The sequence below is a fragment of the Schistocerca serialis genome, chromosome 1, assembly GCF_023864345.2.
Source record: "Schistocerca serialis cubense isolate TAMUIC-IGC-003099 chromosome 1, iqSchSeri2.2, whole genome shotgun sequence".
Taxonomy (NCBI): Eukaryota; Metazoa; Arthropoda; class Insecta; order Orthoptera; family Acrididae; genus Schistocerca; species Schistocerca serialis.
In genome coordinates, this window is record NC_064638.1 from 523,734,684 (window position 1) to 523,753,131 (window position 18,448).

At 39.6% G+C, this 18,448-nt stretch overlaps 1 protein-coding gene across 1 annotated transcript in view; it reads left to right on the top strand.

Moving 5' to 3' along the window:
- The window catches only part of LOC126474514 (structural maintenance of chromosomes protein 3), a 216,962-nt gene that overhangs the window by 59,495 nt on the left and 139,019 nt on the right, over positions 1-18,448 (top strand). The window contains exon 7 of the mRNA XM_050101989.1: positions 8,039-8,220. Within this exon, the coding sequence (XP_049957946.1) occupies positions 8,039-8,220 (182 nt within the window). The remainder of the gene's footprint in view (positions 1-8,038; positions 8,221-18,448) is intronic.

Genomic DNA, 18,448 nt, shown 5'->3' on the forward strand with positions numbered 1-18,448 from the left:
TATAAAAATATTCAGCGAATGTAATAATTGAAACTATACAGCCACATAAAAATATGCAAAGAATTTAAGAATCCAACTATAAAAACAAACAGAAAACCTAAATATGTGACTTGCTAGTCTCCTGGTTCTTCACCAGTCTAGGCTAATCACTGTAGGAAGATATAGGCTGACTTCTAATTTGTAGTTGGTGTGGTGAGAAGCAGATTGTACATTCTTAAGTATTGTGCAAGAGTTTGGGATACCCACCAGTTCAGATTAAAGGAATACATTGAAGCAATTCAGAGATATGATGCTAGATTTGTTACTAGTAAGTTCGAGCTACACTCAAGTATCAGAGATGTTTCATAAACTCAAATGGGAGTCCTTGAAGAGAAGGTGACATTCTTTTTGCAAATCACTGTTGAGAACATTAGAGAACAAGCATTTGAAGTTGACTGCAGAATGATTCTACTGCTACCAACGTATATTTTGTGTAGGAACATGAAGATAAGGCAAAAAAAATTAGGTTCATGAGGGGGCATGCAGACAGTCGTTTTTCTCTTGCTGTGTTCACAAGTGGAATAGGAAAGGAAATGGCCAGTAGTGGTACAAGGTACCCTCTATAGTGCAGCTAAAGTGGCATCAAGTGTATTTATGTAGATAGTTGTTGTTGTTGCTGCTGAAATAGTGAAATAAAGATAAAAATTAATGTAAACCATTTTTTTAAATTTATTTTATTTCTCTTTGTCATAAGTTTCATGGTTCATGGTGTGGGTTCCTGGTATCATGTCCTAGTTCATGAACCACAGGCAACATATGAGTGGCCAAGTAAGTGGTCCTGACAGTCAGGATACCAGTTTCTTTGGAATAAGGTTGGGCATCTCGGACATATTCCGAGTCGTGGCCACCTTTGTGCTCAGACGGCAAAGACTACCAAATCCACCGGTTAGTCCCTCAACCGTTAGGGGTAAAACTCAATGGGACCCGGGGCAAATAAGGCTAGCAACCTGCTTTCCTGGTACTATAAATATGATGCTGGCAACAATCAGAGCAAAATGCCTCGGACCTTTGGAGGTGACGGAGTCCCACCTCTAATTGTCAAACCAGGGACTCCTAAGATACGACTCGGCAAACAAATGGTAACGAGATGGGGAGCTATTAATATCAATGGGGGCTACTCTGAGAAGAAGGTAGAGCTGGCAGAGGCTGCAAGTAAGATGGGGTTGGACGTTTTAGCTGTTAGTGACATTCGGGTAAGGGGTGAGAAAGAAGAGGAACTGGGAGAATACAAGGTCTATCTGTCAGGAGTCAAAGCAGGAATAGCACAATGGGGTGTAGGGCTTTGCATCAGGAAAGAAATGGAACCCAGTGTAGTTGCAATAAGATATGTAAACGAACGACTGATGTGGATAGATTTGACAGTGTCTAGCAAGAAAATTAGAATTGTGTCAGTATATTTGCATTGTGAAGGGACAGATCAAGATAAGATGGATAGTTTTTATGACGCACTCAGTGATGTAGTTGTTAGAGTGAAGGACAAGGACAGTGTTCTGCTCATGGATGATTTTAATGTCAGGATTGGAAATCAAACAGAAGGGTATGAAAAGGTTACGGGTAAATTTGGAGAGGATATGGAGGCCAACAGGAACGGGAAACAGCTCTTGGATTTCTGTGCCAGTATGGGCTTAGTAATCACAAACTCCTTTTTTAAACATAAGAACATTCACCGGTATACTTGGGAAGGCAGGGGAACCAGATCTATCATTGACTATATAATAACAGATCAGGAATTCAGGAAGGCTGTGAGGGACACACGTGTATTCAGGGGATTCTTTGATGACACTGATCACTATTTAATCTGCAGTGAAATTGGTATTGTGAGGCCGAAAGTGCAGGTCAGGTCAGGTCCATGTGTAGGAGGATAAGAGTGGAGAAACTTCAGGATAAGGAAATCAGACACTAGTACATAACAGTGATCTCAGAAAAGTACCAGTTAGTTGAATGTTGTCAATTGCAGTCACTGGAAAAGGAATGGACAAGGTACAGGGACACAGTACTAGAAATGGCCAAAGAATGTCTTGGAACAGTAATGTGTAAAGGTAGGATGAAGCAAACAGCTTGGTGGAATGACACAGTCAAGGCAGCCTGTAAAAGGAAAAAGAAGGCATATCAAAAATGGCTACATACTAGAACTCAGGTAGACAGAGAAAGTTATGTTGAAGAAAGAAACAAAGCCAAACAGATAATTACAGCATCCAAGAAGAAATCTTGGGAAGACTTTGGAAACAGGTTGGAGACCTTGGGTCAAGATGCTGGAAAACCATTCTGGAGTGTAATTAGCAGTCTTCGAAAGGGAGTTGTTGTTGTTGTTGTTGTTGTGGTCTTCAGTCCTGAGACTGGTTTGATGCAGCTCTCCATGCTACTCTATCCTGTGCAAGCTTTTTCATCTCCCCGTACCTACTGCAACCTACATCCTTCTGAATCTGCTTAGTGTATTCATCTCTTGGTCTCCCCCTACGATTTTTACTCTCCACGCTGCCCTCCAATACTAAATTGGTGATCCCTTGATGCCTCAGAACATGTCCTACCAACCGATCCCTTCTTCTGGTCAAGTTGTGCCACAAACTTCTCTTCTCCCCAATCCTATTCAATACTTCCTCATTAGTTATGTGATCTACCCATCTAATTTTCAGCATTCTTCTGTAGCAACACATTTCGAAAGCTTCTATTCTCTTCTTGTCCAAACTATTTATCGTCCATGTTTCACTTCCATACATGGCTACACTCCATACGAATACTTTCAGAAATGACTTCCTGACACTTAAATCAATACTGGATGTTAACAAATTTCTCTTCTTCAGAAACGCTTTCCTTGCCATTGCCAGCCTACATTTTATATCCTCTCTACTTCGACCATCATCAGTTATTTTGCTCCCCAAATAGCAAAACTCCTTTACTACTTTAAGTGCCTCATTTCCTAATCTAATTCCCTCAGCATCACTCGACTTAATTAGACTACATTCCATTATCCTTGTTTTGCTTTTGTTGATGTTCATCTTATATCCTCCTTTCAGGACACTGTCCATTCCATTCAACTGCTCTTCCAAGTCCTTTGCTGTCTCTGACAGAATTACAATGTCATCGGCGAACCTCAAAGTTTTTATTTCTTCTCCATGAATTTTAATACCTACTCCGAATTTTTCTTTTGTTTCCTTTACTGCTTGCTCAATATACAGATTGAACAACATCGGGGACAGGCTACAACCCTGTCTTACTCCCTTCCCAACCACTGCTTCCCTTTCATGTCCCTCGACTCTTATAACTGCCATCTGGTTTCTGTACAAATTGTAAATAGCCTTTCGCTCCCTGTATTTTACCCCTGCCACCTTTAGAATTTGAAAGAGAGTATTCCAGTCAACATTGTCAAAAGCTTTCTCTAAGTCTACAAATGCTAGAAACGTAGGTTTGCCTTTCCTTAATCTTTCTTCTAAGATAAGTCGTAATGTCAGTATTGCCTCACGTGTTCCAGTGTTTCTACGGAATCCAAACTGATCTTCCCCGAGGTTGGCTTCTACTAGTTTTTCCATTCGTCTGTAAAGAATTCATGTTAGTATTTTGCAGCTGTGACTTATTAAGCTGATAGTTCGATAATTTTCACATCTGTCAACACCTGCTTTCTTTGGGATTGGAATTATTATATTCTTCTTGAAGTCTGAGGGTATTTCGCCTGTTTCATACATCTTGCTCACCAGATGGTAGAGTTTTGTCAGGACTGGCTCTCCCACGGCCGTCAGTCGTTCCAATGGAATATTGTCTACTCCGGGGGCCTTGTTTCGACTTAGGTCTTTTAGTGCTCTGTCAAACTCTTCACGCAGTATCATATCTCCCATTTCATCTTCATCTACATCCTCTTCCATTTCCATAATATTGTCCTCAAGTACATCGCCCTTGTATAGACCCTCTATATACTCCTTCCACCTTTCTGCTTTCCCTTCTTTGCTTAGAACTGGGTTTCCATCTGAGCTCTTGATATTGATACAAGTAGTTCTCTTATCTCCAAAGGTCTCTTTAATTTTCCTGTAGGCGGTATCTATCTTACCCCTAGTGAGATAGGCCTCTACATCCTTACATTTGTCCTCTAGCCATCCCTGCTTAGCCATTTTGCACTTCCTATCGATCTCATTTTTGAGACGTTTGTATTCCTTTTTGCCTGTTTCACTTACTGCATTTTTATATTTTCTCCTTTCATCAATTAAATTCAATATTTCTTCTGTTACCCAAGGATTTCTACTAGCCCTCGTCTTTATACCTACTTGATCCTCTGCTGCCTTCACTACTTCATCCCTCAAAGCTACCCATTCTTCTTCTACTGTATTTATTTCCCCCATTCCTGTCAATTGCTCCCTTATGCTGTCCCTGAATCTCTGTACAACCTCTGGTTCTTTTAGTTTATCCAGGTCCCATCTCCTTAAATTCCCACCTTTTTGCAGTTTCTTCAGTTTTAATCTAAGGGAGGTAAGAAGGAAATGACAAGTATTTTGGACAGGTCAGGAAAACTGCTGGTGAATCCTGTTGATGCCTTGGGCAGATAGAGGGAATATTTTGAAGAGTTGCTCAATGTAGGTGAAAATATGATCAGTAATGTTTCAGATTTCGATGTACAATGGGACAGGAATGATGATGGAAATAGTATCACATTTGAGGAAGTGGAGAAAATGGTCAGTAGATTGCAGTGCAATAAAGCGGCTGTCGGAACTCATCAAATACAGTGGAATGTCAGGTCTTAAATGGCTACACAGGATAATTGAAATGGTGTGGGAGTCGGGACAGGTTCCATCAGACTGGACGAAAGCAGTAATCACACCAATCTTTAAACATGGAAACAGAAAAGATTGTAACAACTACAGAGGTATCTCTTTGATCAGCATTGTGGGTAAAATCTTCTCAGGCATTGTTGAAAGGAAAGTGCGAGTATTAGTTGAGGACAAATTGGATGAAAATCAGTGTGGGTTTAGGCCTCTTAGAGGTTTTCAGTACCAGATCTTTAACTTATGGCAAATAATGGAGAAGTGTTACGAGTGGAACAGGGAATTGTATCTATGTTTTATAGATCTAGAAAAGGCATATGACCGGGTTCCTAGGAGGAAGTTATTTTCTGTTCTACGTGATTATGGAATAGGAGGCAAACTTTTGCAAGCAATTAAAGGTCTTTACATAGATAGTCAGGCAGCAGTTAGAGTTGACGGTAAATTGAGTTCATGGTTCAGAGTAGTTTCAGGGGTAAGACAAGGTTGCAACCTGTCTCCACTGTTGTTCATATTATTTATGGATCATATGCTGAAAACAATAGACTGGCTGGGTGAGATTAAGATAAGTGAACACAAAATAAGCAGTCTCGCATATGCGAATGACTTAGTTGTGATGGCAGATTCTACTGAAAGTTTGCAAAGTAATATTTCAGAGCTAGATCAGAAATGTAAGGACTATGGTATGAAGATTAGCATCCCCAAAACAAAAGTAATGTCAGTGGGAAAGAGATATAAACAGATTGAGTGCCAAATAGGAGGAACAAAGTTAGAACAGGTGGACGGTTTCAAGTACTTAGGATGCATATTCTCACAGGATGGCAACATAGTGAAAGAACTGGAAGCGAGGTGTAACAAAGCTAATGCAGTGAGCGCTCAGCTACAATCTACTCTCTTCTGCAAGAAGGAAGTCAGTACCAAGACTAAGTTATCTGTGCACCGTTCTATCTTTCGACCAACTTTGTTGTATGTGAGCGAAAGTTGGGTGGATTCAGGTTACCTTATCAATAAGGTTGAGGTTACAGATATGAAAGTAGCTAGGATGATTGCAGGTACTAGTAGATGGGAACAATGGCAGGAGGGTGTGTACAATGAGGAAATCAAAGAAAAACTGGGAATGAACTCTATAGATGTAGCAGTCAGGGCGAACAGGCTTAGATGGTGGGGGGATCATGTTACACGCATGGGAGAAGCAAGGTTACCCAAGAGACTCATGGGTTCAGCAGTAGAGGGTAGGAGGAGTCGGGATAGACCAAGGAGAAGGTACCTGGATTCGGTTAAGAACGATTTTGAAGTAATAGGCTTAACATCAGAAGAGGCACCAATGTTAGCACTGAATAGGGGATCATGGAGGAATTTTATAAGGGGGACTATGCTCCAGACTGAACGCTGAAAGGCATAATCAGTCTTAAATGATGATGATGTTTACAGAAGCTCTCCTGCGAACCTTGCAGAACTAGCACTCCTGAAAGAAAGGATATTGCGGAGACATGGCTTAGACACAGCCTGGGGGATGTATCCAGAATGAGATTTTCACTCTGCAGCGGAGTGTGCGCTGATATGAAATTTACTGGCGGATTAAAACTGTGTGCCCGACCGAGACTTGAACTTGGGACCTTTGCCTTTCGTGGGCAAGCGCTCTACCAACTGAGCTACAGAAGCACGACTCACGCCCGGTACTCACAGCTTTACTTCTGCCAGTACCTCGTCTCCTACCTTCCAAACTTTACAGAAGCTCTCCTGCAGAGTGAAAATCTCATTCTGGAAACATCCCCCAGGTTGTGGCTAAGCCATGTCTCCGCAATATCCTTTCTTTCAGGAGTGCTAGTTCTGCAAGGTTCGCAGGAGAGCTTCTGTAAAGTTTGGAAGGTAGGAGACGAGGTACTGGCAGAAGTAAAGCTGTGAGTACCGGGCGTGAGTCGTGCTTCGGTAGCTCAGTTGGTAGAGCGCTTTCCCGCGAAAGGCAAAGGTCCCGAGTTCGAGTCTCGGTTGGGCACACAGTTTTAATCTGCCAGGAAGTTTCATATCAGCGCACACTCCGCTGCAGAGTGAAAATCTCATTCTGGGAACTAGTGTGAATGCTGTTTTTCGTTAATATGTTCCTGTTTTCCATTCGTTGATCTGCTGTAAATGAGTAGTTGCCTTTATTTTGTATAGTGCTCCATCCAAAAATTTCAATTATTGTTGCACTGCATGTCAAAAGTAAAATTTTCTCAATGTGCCTCTTAAAATTGGTATCTTATATTCAGTGTTATGAGAAGGAAAGTTGCTACTCAACATATAGCGGATATGCTGAGTCGCAGATAGACACAAGAAAAAGACTCTCACAATTAAAGCTTTTGACCATTAAGGCCTTCCTCAACAATACACACACACACACACACACACACACACACACACACACACACACACACACGCACACGCGCGACTGCAATCTCAGGCAACTGAAACTACACTTTTTGTTGTGCCTATCTGCGACTCAGCATCTCCGCTATGTGGTAAGTAGCAACTTCCCTTCTCATAATATTGTTTCATTTCATCCTGGATTTTCCATTGTTTTATCTTACATTCAAGTCGTCTTATAATTGGCTAAACACAGTAGTTCCCATTGTATACAAAATTATGTTTAATGTAGTTAGATGTTTATCATCATATGAGGTATCTTTTGACGTTTGCGTGTAGTGATGCGTTTAATAGAAACACAAACAAACATATACATACACACAAAATTCTAGCTTTCGCAACCAATGGTTGCATCATCAGGTAAGAGGGAAGGAGAGGGAAAGACAAAAGGATGTGGGTTTTAAGGGAGAGGGTAAGGAGTCATTCCAATCCCGGGAGCGGAAAGACTTACCTTAGGGGGAAAAAAGGACAGGTATACACTCGCGCACACACACACATATCCATCCGCACATACACAGACACAAGCAGACATTGTATACCTGTCCTTTTTTCCCCCTAAGGTAAGTCTTTCCGCTCCCGGGATTGGAATGACTCCTTACCCTCTCCCTTAAAACCCACATCCTTTCGTCTTTCCCTCTCCTTCCCTCTTTCCTGACGAAGCAACCATTGGTTGCGAAAGCTAGAATTTTGTGTGTATGTATATGTTTGTTTGTGTTTCTATCGACCTGCCAGCGCTTTCGTATGGTAAGTCACATCATCTTTGTTTTTAAATATATCCCCCCCTCCAGAAATATCCATTTTATTGTTAATCCTGTAAGGATGATGCACACACACACATTTTCTTCTTACAGAAACTGAAGGCAAGCTGGACAAAATTGAGGAATTTCTGAGGACAATTGAAGAACGGCTAAAAACTTTGGAAGAGGAGAAAGAAGAACTAAAAGAGTATCAAAAGTGGGATAAAATGAGAAGATCTCTTGAATACACTATTCATGACCGGGAGTTGAAAGAGAACCGTGAAAAACTGGATAATGTGGGTTATTATTTACAGTATTTAGCTTTATCAACAAAAGTTTATCATAATTTAATACCTGTATGTTTGAGTGCAGAAGATATTTATTGTTTCATCAGGCTAGTTTGTACAAGAAGGTAACACTCTTGAAACAAATTTTAGAAATCCATTACTGTTTAGCTTTGCCAGTACTTGGTTTGTGCAAATCATTAGTTTTTGATAACAATTAAGTTGGCAGTGTTTGGTTAAAACCTTGTACTCTCATTTTGGAAGTGTTAAATCCTACTCCAGCGATGCAGGTTTAGATTTTATGTGGTTTCCCTAAATCGCTTAGTGGAAATGGTGGGATTGTTCTGCTGAAAATTTTTTTGGTCCAAGCATTTACTAAGTATTTAATGTCCTTATTGGTGACAGGACATTAAACTCCAGTTGCTCCTCCTGCTTTTTAAATTCATGCTTTGTTCTATATCTCCTTGTTATTTTGTATGTTTATGAGAACTAGTTTCGTGTGTTAGAATTTTGTAAAGGAGGTTCATGTTGCCGTAAGTGCCAGTGTGTCACCTGGATTAAACAAATCAGTAACCACTGAAAAATTAGCTCAACATTGCATCGACATTCACAGTAAGCAGCCACACGAAGTGGTTTCTGCAAAGCATTTAGTTTACTTACATTAGTACGAGGGCTATCCACAAAGTACATTACGTTTTGGAATTAAAAATAAATAAAGTATTGGAATTTTTTTTATTATATACAGATGAAAGCCACACTTAAATACTACTTTTCTACATAGTTGCCATTTAAATTAAGGCACTTATCGTAGCAATGAACGAGCTTGAAAATTCCTTTGTCGTAAAATTCGGCTGCCTGCGCCTTCAACCACGTGGTTACCTCTTCTTGAAGCTGTGTGTCGTCATCAAAACGCTGCATAGCCAACCACTTCTTCATTGCTGGGAATAAGTGGAAGTCACTCTGTGCCAGGTCGGGACTGTACGGCGGATGAGGAAACAACTCCCACTTAAAAGATTCGAGAACTTCACCAGTGGCATTTGTCGTGTGGGCCCGGGCGTTGTCGTGAATCAGCAAGATCTTTGAGCCCAACTTTCCCCTGCGCTTGTTTTGTATTGCTCTTCTGAGGTTGTGCAGAGTTTGGCAATACCTTTGAGAGTTTATTGTAGTGCGTCTTTCCAGGAAATCCACAAAAATCACACCTTTTCTGTCCCAAAAGACAGTCATTACGTGGTTGAAGGCGCAGGCGGCCAAATTTTACGACGAAGGAATTTCCAAGCACGTCCATCGCTACCATAAATGCCTTAATTTAAATGGCAACTATGTAGAAAAGTAGTCTTTTAAGTGTGGCTTTCATCTGTATGTAATAAAAAAATTTCCAATACTTTATTTATTTTTAATTCCAAAACGTAATGTACTTTGTGGATAGCCCTCGTATATGCTACCTGTTCTTTGGATTCTTTCACGTGCCTAGTTAGTTCTTTCTGACATACTATAAGATTACGAGACTATGAGGGGAATTTCATAAAGTCTACAAGCAGCTAGATGTTTTGTTGGTCATGGTCAGGTGGTGGTAGCTATCAAGCCTTGGAGAACTGGATGAGGAGTTAAAGACAACTGTCAAACACATCTGTTGTAGCAGGCTGCAATTTTTCTTCATGTGCCAACCGATGATGCCTTTCCCCTGGGTTTAGAGGCCTCCTGTGGGATCATTAAGGGGGGCGGGGGGGCTGAATTTACACTCACAAAGCTCACAATTTGTAGCATTGTTTACATGGCTGACTGCAGTCATCTAATTTGGAACCAAGTTGAAGGTTTAAATGCAGTTGATTTTAGATTGATATTTCTTAACTATCTATGTGGTGGAGAGGGAAATTTTAATGTCCTCCTTAAATAGACCAAGCATGCACTATACTCAAATAGCACAGACATATCAGGTGCCCGTACGGCTGTCATGGTTGACACTGCTGTAAATAGAAAAGTTGGAGCAGCATGAAGTTGTAGAAAATTGCAAGGCAATCTCGGGAGAATAGGTGCTTGATTCAGTAACAACTAGTTGACTTCTTCATCATAAATACATGTAATGTATTGTACATGAATAGGCAGACAGACCTGTCATTGTTCAGTTATATGATCGTGCTGATCATCTTCTGGAGATATAACCAACCATACAATATCGAGAAATGTGCATCTGGAATGATGTAAAGTGAACCAATGGCATAAAACTAGCCGTAGGAAAAGCAGATGCCTTACTGAGATTATTGGACGAACCCTAAGAAACATAATTTATCTACAAAAGAAGTACTCACAAAACTTACGTTTGTCTCATTCTTGGATACTGATTGTCCGTCTGGGACCTTCACCAGGCAGCATTAATAGAGGAGATGAAATTCAAAGGAGCAGTGTATTTTATATTGCGTTCATTTGGTGAACACAAGAACATCACATAGACAACTATGAAACACCAGTAGCAGATGTTACAAGAGAGTTTTTGTGCATCACTGTGAGGTTTATTATTCAAATTCCGAGTTCATATAACCCAAGGAGAGTTGGACAGCATACATCTTCCTACCACATCCCTCTTGTAAAATGACTATGTTGGGTAAATCAAATAAATTAAAATGAAGGCTTGCTGATGGTTGTCCTTCCTGTACACCATTTTCATGTGATCAGGAAATGAAAATAACTTTTGTGCCTGTGGTATTGTCTGATGTGGATGGTGGCAATACATTTTTGAGTGTTAAGAACTATAGTCTCTAATGAGATGAACAGATTGTCATAATATGAGATAATCTGTATTAAGAGAAATAACATAGGTGAAAAGAAAAGTTGTGTAGATCATTGGTCTGTGCCCTTAATAAGTGGGATTATTGGAAGGAATAATGCAGATTCAAAGAAGAATTGTCTGCTTTGTCACAGATTTGTGTAACAAGTCCAAGAGCTCCCTTAGAAAGCCCTCAACACAATCCAGTGGCAGATGCTGAAGGAAAGGTGGTATACATCATGTAGATTGTAATGGATGTGGGAGATGTTATTTTTTTTACCATATTTGTCGATACCGAATTGTAAATGTTTTCTTATATTTTTTGTCAGAATTTATTGTAATTTGCCTTATTATATGTTAATTTACTTCTGTTTTTGAGAGTGAAAGCATATTGATTACTATTAGTAAATGTATCGAAGAATAGCAAAGAGACTGATTACAAGTGGAAGCTTGTGTGTTGTGTAAAACATCTTTGACGTTGGAGTCGTCTTTGACTATAGTCAGTCGGCAGCTAACTCTTGGTGTGTGTTGACGGAAGAACAATGTGAAGGTCGCCGTCATAAATAATTTTGAATTATGTTACTATTTTTTTTGTATTAACTATAAAAAAGAAACTACATTTGAAGAAATGGTATTTGAAACACCAGAATGAGGCAAACACGTTGAACCACGTCTTTTCTGCAGCCGACAAAGATGCATTGTGGAATCATACTTAGACAACTGAAGCCAAGACTAATATCGCCTTGCAAACGTCTAACGGAAAAGGTACTGTCACGAAATATGGCAAATTTAAGTAAATAAAAAAATAGTGACCATATTTTCAACTTGTGTCTTAGCCGGGATGCCATATTTCAAGATCCATACTATAAAATTCTGAGAGGCTGACTCTAAAATCTTATATTGGGCGATATTTACAATTTATGAAAATCAAGTCTAGGGGCAGCGTCATTACTGATATGTTCTGTGGAGCATTGTTGATAACACTTATTGTAATGGGATATGTAAACATCTGTTTGTGAGTAACCACTCACAGAGCAGCAGCCAGAAAAAATATTTCATAGCAAAGAACTGAAGCACTTGTGCAAAATTCTGATAGGAATATAACCATTAAATGTGTAATGAGTGTTCAGATGGAAAGGTACAAAATGTCACAACAACCAGTCGGGTTGAAATTTGCATATGCCACTGTGGTACAACATAGTGAGACATCTAGGGATGGGAATGTAGTGCTAAGCATGATTGTGTGTAGACATGGACACATGATACAGAGGAAAAGCAGGCAGTTGTCTGTTGTGTCTGCTTGACTTGGCAGTGCATGTGAGGATACCATTGCGTTAACAGTGCAGAATTCAATGACTGAGCAGCAGTTAGTTTTCTGACTGCGGACGGGGATTAAATCGACTGATATTCATTAAAGGATGGTGGCCATATATGGGGGAGACTTCGTGTCTTGAGAAAGTGGAGTGATTGTTTTTCTGAAGGTAGGGAATGTTTGAGTGGATGACCAGAGCCCTAGCCAGACAAACATGGTAATCAGCCCAAACTCATCAATAAGATGAACGACATGGTGAGAAGTGATTTGCGTGTCACATTGTGAATATTGGCAGTGATGTTGGGGCCATTTTTGGAACAGTGTGGACAGTTGTTCACAGCAGGTTGGGTTGCAAGAAGTTGGGTGTGCCATGGGTTCAGAAGAAGCTCAGCGAAGTGCAAAGAAACTGCATATGAGGCTAGCACTGCAACACCTGTCCTGGTACCATGAAGACCCTACTTTCTCTCAGTGTATCATAGCTGGTGATGAGACGTGGTGCCATCACTTCAAGCCAAAGACAAAGCAGGACAGCATGCTGTGGAAGGCTGTGTCGTCACCTCCCCACAAAAAATTCAAAGCTGTGCTCTCAGGGGCATGGTGATGCTCAACATCTGTTTCAGCTTCCAAGGTCCAATACTCATTGAATTCCTCTAGCACAGAAAAAGCATCAGCAGTGACGTATGCTGTGAGACACTACGTAGCTTACACAAGTCCATCAAGAGCAGATGGCCTGGGCTGCTTATGCCGAGAGTGTTTCTACTTGACGATGACACGCGTTCGCATGCCTCCAAAGTCACACACACATAGTGTAGTGGCCAAGTTCAAGTGGGAGCAGCTTAAGCATCTGCCCTACGGCCTAGACATGTCACCCTGTGATTTCCATGTGTTTGGTCCTAAAAAATTTAAAAAACAAAATCTCATAGGGAAGCACTTCATCTCAGACGACAAACTGAAGCACACAGTGAAGGAGTGGCTTAGTGTCACACCCACAGGAATTCTGTGAATAAGGAATCCTTCGGCTTCTGAAACAGTAGATAGTTATGTATGGGAATTTAGTGATTACTTTTAAATAGACTTCAGCTATACCCACAGAATTGTTTCATAGCTTTCCTTTTGAACATCTCTCACATATGATGAAACAATGGTCACATTTTGGAAGTATTATCATCATAATAGAGGTCGCAGGAAGCCTGCCCAGTGATGGACTGCGTTTGAGCAGGTAGGACAAGCCACATTGCTGCACTGCCAAATGAACGTGTGCATATTTGAAACATAAAAGTGAATGCATTACAATCAACCAGTGCTGTCATTTGTCTAGTTTGTAATGTTGTTTTTAAGAGGACTGGAACAGCTTTGAAAATAAGCAAGAACACTGTTTTAATGATAGAGAAAGAACAGTGCAGTATATATTCTGATGAAAATGACAGAACAAAGCTGCAGACAAGGGCAAAAGGTGGCTAAGGAAGAAGAAGCAATGACAGCTTTGAACAATTTCCAGAAAGATGCTATTTGTCATCGTATATGAGAATGAATCAAAAAGTAATGTCTCCTTTGGCAAAAAAAATTAATAACAAACTTTTAGCAGAATGACTACAGATCATAACCTGAATTGTTCTCTATACACTATCATTCAACATAGTCACCATGCATTTGTACACATATGTGCCATTGTCAAACCCAGGCATCAAAACCAGTTTGGAAAAATTCAGGATTTTCCTCTTGATCCATGATTTTAAAGCATATTTAACCTCATCCAAGTCATTCAGTCCACAACTATTTATGTTGTAAGAATTTTACTACTACATTTAAGCACGTCGGTTGTCTTTCATAGGTTCAAACCTATAGAAGTTAGACGGGGTGAAATGAGGGCTGTAGGGTACATGAGGTACTACTTACCAACCCATTTTTGCAGTCACTTGAGTAGTGAAAAATTGCTTTCAGTGGCATGGATTATTGCCTCTCCAAGTTTCGTAAGTATGGTTACATAGATTTTACTTTTGATTGTGAACTCTTAATGCATCTGTCTCTTCGAATCACTTCATCGAAACATTCTTGATTGGTACCTGCAACAGATGTCATCAGCTGGCCACTGCACGGTAATGTCTGCTTCTCTATTACCAAACTTTTTCGCCCAATGCCAAACAGCATTTTCTTCATGGTTGAGGTTAAAACAGTTTTAAAATCCTCTCAAAAATCAAAACCATGAATTTTTCCAAACTAGATTTGATCCCTGGGTTCAGTGATGATGCAAATGTGTACAAATGAGCAGTGACTACTGTATTTACTCGAATCTAAGCCGCACTTTTTTTCCGGTTTTTGTAATCCAAAAAACCGCCTGCGGCTTAGAATCGAGTGCAAAGCAAGCAGAAGTTCTTAAAAATGTCGGTGGGTGCCACCACAACTAACTTCTGCCGTCGAATATATGTAGCGCTACACAGGCATGCTTTGTAGGGTGCTGTTTGTAGGCATAAAGATAAATACTGGCGCCAAAACCTCTGCATCAGTAAATAAATTTAAAAAAAAAGGTGGAAGACAAGCTTTTTTTTCCCCGGGCCGAGTTTCGACCACTGCATTTTCATACATTATCCAACGAAGTAAATACTAATTCCGTATTGTTCATCTTCGAATGTAGCAGCATTTCAATGTACTACGAAAACCCAACTGGCAAGAATGTTGAGGATGTTTGTCAATATGGCCAACTCTACGTTCTGATTTTTTTCCTATCTGTGAGAAGAGATGGTTGCTAATACGAACTTTTATAAATTGTGAATCACATGCAGTATTCTCGTCACCATAAGAATAATACGAATATAAACATTTTGCCATGTATTGTTTCGTGTTTGCTACTATCTCATTTAATTCCTGTCTGCGTAATAAACCACAAAACTAGTGAGACAACAGCAAACGCGGAAGAATATACATATCATGTCATGTGTATATTCGTATTATTCTTATGCTAAACAGTGATACAGTCAGAAATGAAGCGAGGCAATTGTCTAGATTTTTAAATCGAAGATGACTCTAATTTCTGTGCAGAATGTAATGTACTAAAGAGGCGCCTGCAAAGATTTTCAAACGGAGAAAAATTTTCGCTAAACTCTCGTTCAGAACATCTTCTATCATACGCAGTCTATTATTTGGTTCTTGTTAATCATTATCAAAGAAAGCAGCAGTGTAAGTAACAACAAGTAGCAGTCTCTTGCCATTGTTTCGCTAATGAGACGATTCCTCTCTCTCTCTCTCTTTTTCCTTTTTTTTATTTGTAAGTGGCGGTAGCGCGCTCAAAAGCAAGCCATGCCGCGATCGGCGACAGACCGTAAAGACGCAGTATCAGAGTACGACAAACAATGCATGACACAGTACAGTAATGCATTTTCAGCGTAGAGTGATGTAAACACCTATAACAAAGAAAACTGCGCTTATCAGATCAAAGAAAAATAAGCAATCAATTCAAACCAGACGAAGCACGTGAAAAAGGAAGGGTACCCGTATAAATACGGACGGAGCGCCTGACGCATAGCAATGGCTACCTGGTAAAGCTTAACTGCTAAGCTTACGATTCGAACCAAACTACTGTAACTGTATCGTCATTCATTCGACCTAAATTGTCTCATATTACAGTGGACCAACTTTGTTTCGATTTGGAGGTCCAGCCTAAAACTTTTCTCTCCCCTTGAATTTCGAGTCTCAAATTTCAGGTGCGGCTTAGATTCGGGAAATTTTTTTTCCTTGATTTAGAGTCTCATTTTTCAGGTGCGGCTTAGATTCGAGTGCGGCTTAGACTCGAGTAAATACGGTATGCTGAAAGATACTACAGAGGACAGCTCAAGCTATGATCTGTACTATTTTGGCTGTTATATTTTCGTTATTAAATTTCTTGTGATACAGGAGTTGTTACTTGTTAATCCACCCTTTTTCTTAACAGCTACTATAAGAAAAAAGAACATCCAAAACTATCTAAATTGCTTATGTTGCTTCAGAAATATGATTTTTTAAGACAGGAAATTCTCAGTGAGTACATCATTCAAAGAAATAGGCTTCGGCCATTCAGTGCTCAACGTGCATAAAATATTAATGAAAAGAGAGATGTTGTTTCATGGTGATGCAGATTCCTGTGCAGGATCATGGATGTGACATTCGAAAGTATAGTGCATCTAAATAAAGCTTAGGAGGTTAATGCCAGTCATTTATTACATAGAATTGGAACACCTGAGGGGAACAGTGGTAGTGTCTGTTGGAAAAGGAGGGTGAATTGTTATTTACATTCAGTTACATTGGACAGTTTTGTGGCGAACTGCCTGTAAATGTTTCATTCGAAAAAGGTATATGATTAACACAAAGAGATGAACAGTGTAGTTTTGCAGAAGTGGTTTGAGACTACTTATTACTAGGTTGTTATAGACCATCTTCTGACCCATACTATGGTGTAGATGGTGGTGTGAACTGAGCAATTAGCTTTTGTGGAGGTGTAGTGCCTGCCCAGTTCACAGCCACCATCTAAATCCTGGTACAGCTTTGAAGGTGGTCTAAAACAGACCTTTCACCCACACTGAGACAGATTCCGATTCATTTATTTTACAAAGATTCCTGGTCCTGAGAACCAAAGGCATAGTCGACATGTAATTTAAAAAAAAGTTTCGTGTGGTTGTGACTGTTTATATTCAGTTTTATATAATAAATAAAACACTGTACTCCATAGAGACATGGTCTCAAAAATTTCCTAATAAATGCTTTTTCATAGTGAATTGTATGCAGGTGAACTGTTTTCACAGAGACAGTTTGAAGTAGCATATTTTCTGCATGTAAATATCGAGAAGTAACCAATTTTCAGTTAGTGGTATTGCATATGTTGTGGCGAAGCCCCGTTTGGAAAAATAATATACATAATAACCTGTTTGGAAATTTAAAAAGTGCTCGAAGGCAACGATGTATCAGTGTTCTTGATGCTCTGGTGTCATGCAAATTGTGGGTGGTTGAATGGTCTCTTTAACACTTCGCCGTCCGCACGTCGTGTACAAATTTATTCGCTTGGTGCCGGCAGCACTAATTCAGATTACTTGGCTTGTCGCCAGCCATTCTTGATATTATGGGGAGATTATAAATTGTTAAGTTTCACTAATCTCATCGTTAGTTCTCATAAGATCACAACCCTGTTCCCCTACTTTCATGAAATTCGAAGATACACATACATACATACATAAATACAAAATTTGTTTGTTTCATATATTTGTTGTCTTTGGTACTTAGTATTACTCTTTCATATGAAATACAGCAAAACAGTCTCCAAGATGTAACGCAACTCCACAAGAATTGCACATTAGGTTTGTTATTGTTCTTTTTTTGTTTTTGGAACATACGTGGCAGTTTCTTTATTTTCATTTATTCATTTTGGAAATAAGTATTAGTTGGTGTTGCTTTATGTGACTGAGAAGTCTGTCAACCACATGATGATGAGACGAACATAATGTAGTGGCAACCTCCAAGTTTTGCCCAGAAGCAGGTACATGGTCTTTTATCCACGAATCACATTCTTTCAATAAAAAATCGTGAAATCGGAGACTCTTGTGTTCTGTATTGAAATATTAACATGTACGGAATGCATTAAATAATGCGCAGTTAAAGAGGTACATTCAAACCTTTTTTGACCATTTTATAGTTTTTCTTTATATAGGCTAATAACTCAAATATTTTTCTGCCTGATCCACTCCTTTCATGTATTTGTTGTAACCTAATACACTTTCAGGCTTTTTAATTCTGTAATTGGTTTTTCCGCATTTTCTTTGAGTGTCAGTCAAAGTGTCATTATGTATTGTAGAGATCATTTGTATCATTTTAGTTTTTGCAGCTCTACATACCTGTGCGAGTACTTCACCTTTCCAGTGATGAAAAGCTTCAAACACATTGACTTTTGCGCGCTTTAATTTTTCCAGAAATCCTATACTTTTCTGTATTGTTTCACAAACTCGAATTTTCTTTACAAGTAACTTCTCTGCAAGTTCTACATTGTTATAATAATTATCCATGTAGAGGTGATGCCACTTTCCATAAGAAGGTGTCAATAGTTTCATCTCTGTTTTTGCTAAAGGCTGTCCAGCTCCAGAATAAATCTTGAATGAGGAAATATATCCTGTACTTGACTCACACAGCATCCGAATGAGTAAGCCGTA